This window comes from Geospiza fortis, unplaced genomic scaffold, assembly GCF_000277835.1.
Source record: "Geospiza fortis unplaced genomic scaffold, GeoFor_1.0 scaffold130, whole genome shotgun sequence".
Classification (NCBI taxonomy): domain Eukaryota; kingdom Metazoa; phylum Chordata; class Aves; order Passeriformes; family Thraupidae; genus Geospiza; species Geospiza fortis.
Genome location: NW_005054300.1, coordinates 6,157,900 through 6,164,478, shown reverse-complemented (window position 1 = coordinate 6,164,478; position 6,579 = coordinate 6,157,900). Strand labels below are relative to the sequence as shown.

Below are 6,579 nucleotides of genomic sequence, written 5' to 3'. Positions count from 1 at the left end.
GGGCTCCCCAGCCTCTGCAGCTGTGCTGCAAGGGGCAGCTGCCCCCTTCCCCATGCCCTGCCTGCTGCTTTGCCCAGGCAGTAGGGCTTTCCCTTGCCTTTAACTCTCCCCTGGTGCAGCATGTCCAGCAGCCAAGCCTGCAGGGGTGTCTCTGCCCACTGCAAGGTCATCCCATGTACACCCCTCAGAGTACATCCATGCGTGTGGGCTGTCAGCATGAGCACCTGGAGCTGGGCTCAGGGAGCAAGGGAGGACTTTGCCCCTCCATCCCTACCACCCCGCTGGCCTCCTTTCAGCCCCTGCCCACCCTGGAGACCCTCCCTTTGATGGGCTGCCCGCCTGCAGGGCGTGACGAAGCCAGCAGCCTGGAGGTGACTTGGCCAGATGGCCGCGTGGTGTCACGAGCTGTGGCGAGCAGTGAGACCAACTCTGTCCTGGAAATCCCCTACCCTCTGGATGTGGAGGAGCCACTCATGCCTGCCCCCCTGGAGGTGAGGGCCAGGTGTGGGTGTAGGGTGTGAGGCTCTGGGGACAGAAACAAGGGGCTGGGCTCTACTGGCTCAGTGGCTGCCCAGGGGTGATTCCTCCCCATCCCAGTGGTCTGTGCTTCTTCCCAAATGCAGTGCGGGCAGGGATTCTCCCAGCACGAGAATGGACGCTGTGTAGGTGAGTGGCTGCTGGAGCTCAGGTGTGCCTGTACCCAGGATGCTGTAGCATACATAGCCCCATGGGGGACACTCTGAGACTGGGAGGTGGCTGCCTCACATGGCTCTGTGCCAGGTACAGCTGCCTGCCTGGCACATGGCCTGGGAATGGGACACCTGTACAGCTCCAGAGAGGCACCATGGTGTCCCAGGGAACAGCGAGAGCAATGTGCTAGGGCAGGAGGCATGGCTGGCACGTGTGCTGCAGCCATGGGTGATGGGAGGAGCAGCAGAGGTGCAGCAGAGTGGCTGTGGCCATGCTGTGAGCCTCCTGGGCAGAGGTGCACGGCTGTGGTGGGCTCATGTGACCACGGCTTATGCATGGCTACCAATGGGGTGACCATCCAGTGCACCTGGGGAACTGGAGGGCTGGCAGCCCCAAGCTCTCTGCCCGGACATCTCACACTGAGGACCCTGTTGCAGACACCAATGAGTGCACTGAGTTCCCCTTCATCTGTCCCCGGGAAAAGCCTCTCTGCATCAACACCTATGGCGGGTACCGCTGTCGCAGCAACAAGCGCTGCAGCCGGGGCTTTGAGCCAAACGAGGATGGCACAGCTTGTGTGGGTGAGTGATAGCTGGGACACCTGACCCCATGCCAGCTGGCATCAGCCCCAAAGCACCACACTGGATGCTGTTGCACCCCTGACAAAGGCCAGGCCACAGCCCTGCAACCTGTCGGACAGCAGCCCAGCCACCTCCACCCTTGTTCTGTGTCTGTCCATGCCTCCCACTGAGCTGCCACTGACTGCCCTGATCTTTCTCTTTTTCTCTCTTGTTCCTTCTCTCCTTCTCTGTGCAGCTCAAGTGGCCTTTTTTGGGGGCTATCCCTCTGCTGGGAGCTGGCTGGGGCTCCCCCACAGTGCCCTCCTCCCTCAAGTCCTTGGACTCTGCCTTTGTCTCTATGCACTTTAAGCCCTGCCCGTAACATGCCAGAGCAGCCTTGGTGGAAGGATGGACTGGCCTCTGCCTGTCTCTCTTTGTCTGTCCACGTCGAACCACCCTGGAAGTGCCGGCCGGGACATACTGGGGTGACCTGCAGTGGGACGGGCACAGACCTGGCTGTCCTGTGCCATCTCTGGGAAAGCAGCCCTGGGGCAGCCTGGCAGTGCCCCTTCCCCCGCCCACCCCCCTGCCCCAGTGCTGTTCCTGCCATGCCGGTACCTCCCGGTGGTTGCTTGCTCCGTCGCCTCGATACCGTACCATGTGCCTGCTGGTTTGGCCTGCGACGTGTGTGCTTCGCCTGCCCCGCCCTCGGTGACGAGAACACCTCCCCAGCCCTGGCAGAGGAGGCTCTTCCCAGCCTCGCAGGGGCAGGACCCTCCTGGTCTGTTTTTTAACGTATTTACCCTACTGTTTGGAGTCTGACCTTGCTTAGTCCCAACAGTCTTCCAGCCCCTCTCCCAGAGATTCCCCAATAAAATATATCCCATCTATTAACCTGGGCTGCTAAGCTCTGCAGGCCTGTGCTTGTGCTTCTGCCCACCCTGCCCTGGGGCTGCACGGGGAGAGAGCTCAGGAGGGGGAGCACCCCCAGCCTGCCCCAGCTCTTCCCAGCCCAGGGCTGGGAGCTGGCTGGAGGGTGATGGTGCCCCTGGCCCAGTTCTGCACTGGGACTACAGCAAAATGTGCTGCTCTGAAGGGGCTGGGGTGCAGCAAGCAGGCCTGCCTGCACCTCAGCAACAGGGCTGGGCTGCTTTTCCCCCCTACATGCTATAACCCCACACTGCTCTCTTTACCCCCACCAGACATCGACGAGTGTGCTCAGGGCTTGCACAACTGCAGCCAGCTGTGCATCAACAGCCCTGGGGCACACAGCTGCCTCTGCCACCCAGGCTTCCGTCCCCTCGATCCAGCTGCCAGACGGTGCCTGGGTGAGTACCTGCAGTGCCCCCCTGCCGCTGCCTGGTGCTGCCAGGCTGCCCTGGCAGCAGAGATGATTGGGCGCCCAGTTGTGCTCACAGCCCTACTGCTGGGGGCAGAATGGACGGACTGTGGCTGTGCAGGAGCTGGTAGAGTAAGGACATTTGCCACCCAGCAGCCTTAGCACCAAGCGCTGGCAGGATCACCTGCCTTTGTGTCCCACGTTCACCCAGCCCTGGAGCTGTCCCCCTCATGCCTCCTCCATCCCTTGCCCTGCCCATGCCACACACTCCCTGTAACTTTGGCACAGCTCTGACCTTTTCCCCTTCTTTCCCAGACATAGATGAGTGCCAGGCACAGCCTGGCCCCTGCGACCATATCTGCCACAACAGCTATGGCCCCTTCCCCTGCCACTGTCACCACGGCTTCTCCCTGGGTGCTGGTGGGCGCTGCTGGCGCAATTAGCCTGCTCTGGCACAGCCAGGTGTTCCCTGCTACCCCCCAGCACTGTGCCGGTTGCACCCAGTGCCAACAGAATAAACCCTTTCCTGCTCTGTATTCCTTGTGTGTCCCTGTCCCAGGACCACGTGCCTGCTACCTGTCCCTCTACTCCCCTAGACTGCCCCCTCCTCTCCATCTCCTCCCTTCCCCCATGCTCAGCCTTGTGGGGCTCTGTGCAACCCAGTGTGAAAAGAGATGCCCTGATTCTGTGCCCCCACAGCGTTGTCCTGCTCTCCTCCCCAACACAAGAAGATGCAGGGTAGGCAGTGGGGGAAGAAGCGTGGGGTTTATTGAGGAAGGTCTCCATGCAGGGGTGGAGGGGCTCCAGCAGGAACACTGAGGCCAGGGCAACCCCACACACACATCGTGCCTGAGCCAAAAGAAGTCCCACAGGGCAGGGTCCTCCCTCCAGGCTCCCAGGAGAGAAAGGCCAGCTTGATTCAGCCCTGCTCCCAGACAGGAATTCTTCTCCTTGGGGTGCTGGATGTCACATGGACCCTCCTATTTCCTGCTATCTGACCCTGGACCATGAACCTCCACACCTTGCTGCCAGGCTCAGGTGCCCCTCAAGGTCCCCTCTGAGAACTGGGGTGCTGGTGGCAGATTCATGCAGGACACGTGGGCAGGGGAGGACTCAGCAGTGTGAAAGGAAGGGTCTTTATGGAGCTGCCCCACTGGGCACCCTCCCTGCATTAGGGCAGGTCATGGGGCAGAGTAGGCAGGGGGCTGCTGGCAGTGGGGTACAGGCAAACTGCCAGGACTGGGCAGGGAGCTGCTTCACCCATGTCACAGCTCAGCCTCAGCTGTGCTGGGCCATGAATGAGCCCAGGGCACATGGCACAGGGGCAGCACCATGCCCAGCACTGCAGCTCCCTGGCCTGGATACTGAGCTGGAGAGATACATGGGTCCAGCTGGGGATGGCAGCAGGTCATGCAGGGAGCAGAAGCAAGTGCCCAGTGTCCTGGCAGTGAAGGATGCTGCTGTAGTGCCAGATGGGGGAAGGGGCCAGGAGAGCAGCGATGGGGCAGTGGGTGGCACAGAGCTGGGGTGAATGCATGGCCCATCATGCAGAAGAAGCGGCACCAGTGCTCTGCCAGGCCCTCTGACGGGTGCACGAGCAGCAGCCGAGCCACACCACAGCACCACGAGCAGGCTGCCCCCAGGAGGGGATGCAGCAAGAGCTGTCAGCGTCTGTGAGTGTGGGGTTGTGCGTCCCCTGCTTAGCGCTGCCTGAGGCTTTGCCAGTCCCAGCGCCTGGCAACAGGGACACTGCCAGCTGGGACTGCCCCTAGCAGGGCAAGCTCCTTTCGCTTGCGGCAGGGGCGGCAGCACCAAGCACATGGAGGGCTGTAGGAGCCCCTTGGCAACAGTTTGGCTCAGTGGGAAGCACCTGGGATGCCCCAGCAGCAGCCCCTGTCCACAGTGGGTCCCAGCAGGGGCAGATCCACTGCGGGGGACAAAGAGCAGATGGGGGTGGAAAGCCCCACCCGGTAGCCCCGACCTCCCCCTGCTGCTCTCGCTGGGCTCAGAAGCGAGTGCTCTGGTAGTGCAGCCTGCGGAGCTCGGAGAGGCCACTGTCCCGGCAGTACGAGTCCCTGCAGGGACTCCCGGCCAGTCACCGGCCCCCCGCCCCGCCTCCACCGCCACCGCTGCTGCTGCTGGAGCTGCCGCTGCTGGAGCTGCCGCTGCTGCACCGGTCCTCATAGATGGAGATCTCGATCTGGACCCTGCTAAGGAACACCAGTGAGATGTGAGAGCCCAATTGCCCAGAACCCACACCCAGTCTCCCCTCACCCTTGCCATCCCCCAAGCATCCCACTGCCCGAAGGATACGACCCTCATGCCACGCTCCAGGGGGTCAGTGAGCAGCAGCCCCCGTGGCACATAGATCTTCTCATTCTGGTCCTGGATGTACTTGGAGATCTTCTTCAGGACCTGTCAGCACAGGGAGGGACACTCAGGGCCTGCCAGCACTGCGGTCTACTCTGGCCTCAGTCCCATGTTCCCTGTGACACCCTTGAGCCATCCCTGTGCCCACTGCCAGCTGTGCCCATCCCTGAACCCTCCCCTGCACCTCAGCACCTTCTCATAATGTGTCTCCATGCAGAGAAAGATGAAATAGGCAGTGGCACAGGCCAGGCACCCCTCGAGGTATGAGCTGCCCCCAATCTTCTCCGCCTCAGCGTAGAAGCCATTTAGGGTTTTCACAGTTTCCTCAAAAAGTTGCCGCTCAATCTAGGACAGAAACCAGGGTGAAGAGGAGTCTGATCAGGGACTGACTCCCTGCACCACCTTGTCCCCTTTCCTGGGGGGACTTGGAGAGCACTTAACCCTCTCCTCCCCGCCCAGCTGATGCCTCAGCTCGCAGGCCCCTGCCCACCTCCCACCCGTACCAAGACCTGCTGCATCTGCAACCTTCAGCAGAGCCTCCCAGTCCCCAGGAGCACCAAAGCCTTGCACACCAGCCACGCCAGCTGTGATTGCATGCACCCAGCAGCACTGGCTGGCCCAGGGCCATACAACACCCCATAAGTCCCCACACCTTTAGACCCTTCTTCCCTCTGAGTCCCCACAGGGCACCCCCCCCGACCCTGACAACCTCTCAGACTCCCTACCCGGCTCTCCAGCTCAGGGGGAAACTTTGTCTGGAACTGGCACGTGGTCCCGTCGCTGTAATCCCGCTGCACAAAGACCTTGGTGGCCAGGGACGCGCTGCGCCGCAGCTCCTGCAGGCTGTGCACCTGAGGGCAGAGGATGAGACAGAGCCTGCAGCCACGGGAGCGGGGCATCCCTGCTGGAGACCTGGAGGCCTGGGAGCAGCGCCATTCTCCGGTGTCAGGGGCTGCAGAGAGCCCCTAGCACAGGCTGTGTCATGCCATGAGCACAGCTTGGTGCTGGAGGTGCGAGGCGGGAAGTGAGGGGAGGATGGCGGCAAGGGGAGGATGCTGTGGCAGCCCCTGCTCCACAGGAAGGGGGGTGAGTGCGAGTGCTCTCGGCCCGGGCTGGTGTCTGGCCTCACACTCAGTGGTTCCTGCACGCACGAGCAAGTGGGGAGGGGAGACCCCCGTGTCCCCAGCAGTGCCCCAGAACACAGCCAACCCAACAGCAGGAGGATGGGAGTGAGCCAAGCAGGAGCAGGGACTGGGCAGCGGGGCTGCAACAGTGGCCCAGTGTGTGGACAGGTTGCAGTGGGGCGCCCTCATGAAAAGGACCGGCAGCCCCAGCAGCAGGTGCTAAGCCCTGACTCCCCACAGGGTGTGAGAGCCCATGCCAGCCCCCGAGCTCCAGGCTGTGGGGCAGTTTTGGTGGCTGCAGAAGGGGATGGAGGCGCCAGGTTGTGCCAAGGCCTGTCCCCGCGCTTCCTCTGGGTGACATGGGGCTACCGCCTGCTCCGTGCCCCACAGACCATCTGAGGCTGTCCCGCGTCCGACCCACGGCATCTGGGAGAAGAACCGCCAGTCCCACAGCCCAACCCAGACCCGCTCCAGCCCTCACCACAGGCTCCCTGCA

At 62.5% G+C, this 6,579-nt stretch overlaps 3 protein-coding genes across 3 annotated transcripts in view; 2 read left to right on the top strand and 1 right to left on the bottom strand.

Moving 5' to 3' along the window:
* The window catches only part of CRTAC1 (cartilage acidic protein 1), a 26,323-nt gene extending 23,207 nt beyond the window's left edge, over positions 1-3,116 (top strand). Inside the window, exons 12-16 of the mRNA XM_031061463.1 lie at positions 297-491; positions 624-666; positions 1,128-1,271; positions 2,453-2,578; positions 2,905-3,116. Coding sequence (XP_030917323.1) covers positions 297-491; positions 624-666; positions 1,128-1,271; positions 2,453-2,578; positions 2,905-3,032 — 636 coding nt within the window. The 3' untranslated portion in view covers positions 3,033-3,116. The remainder of the gene's footprint in view (positions 1-296; positions 492-623; positions 667-1,127; positions 1,272-2,452; positions 2,579-2,904) is intronic.
* A 218-nt stretch (positions 3,117-3,334) lies between these two features.
* Positions 3,335-5,858, bottom strand: GOLGA7B (golgin A7 family member B). Its single transcript, XM_031061458.1, has 4 exons — positions 5,685-5,858; positions 5,152-5,304; positions 4,903-5,004; positions 3,335-4,789 (listed from the first exon to the last, which is right to left on the bottom strand). The coding sequence occupies exons 1-4, from the start codon at positions 5,856-5,858 to the stop codon at positions 4,685-4,687; spliced, it is 534 nt and encodes a 177-aa protein (XP_030917318.1). The 3' UTR covers positions 3,335-4,684.
* A 136-nt stretch (positions 5,859-5,994) lies between these two features.
* Positions 5,995-6,579, top strand: part of SFRP5 (secreted frizzled related protein 5) — a 9,845-nt gene continuing 9,260 nt past the window's right edge. The window contains 1 exon segment of the mRNA XM_031061450.1: positions 5,995-6,000. Within this exon segment, the coding sequence (XP_030917310.1) occupies positions 5,995-6,000 (6 nt within the window).

Excerpts from the sequence above, each read along its gene's own strand:
- GOLGA7B (XM_031061458.1), bottom strand. The coding sequence starts at position 5,858 with ATGCCCCGCTCCCGTGGCTGCAGGCTCTGTCTCATCCTCTGCCCTCAG. Across the intron at positions 5,305-5,684 it reads CCCCTGAGCTGGAGAGCCGG|ATTGAGCGGCAACTTTTTGA; the intron begins GTAGGGAGTCTG and ends TTTCTGTCCTAG. Across the intron at positions 4,790-4,902 it reads TGGAGCGTGGCATGAGGGTC|ATCGAGATCTCCATCTATGA; the intron begins GTATCCTTCGGG and ends AGCAGGGTCCAG.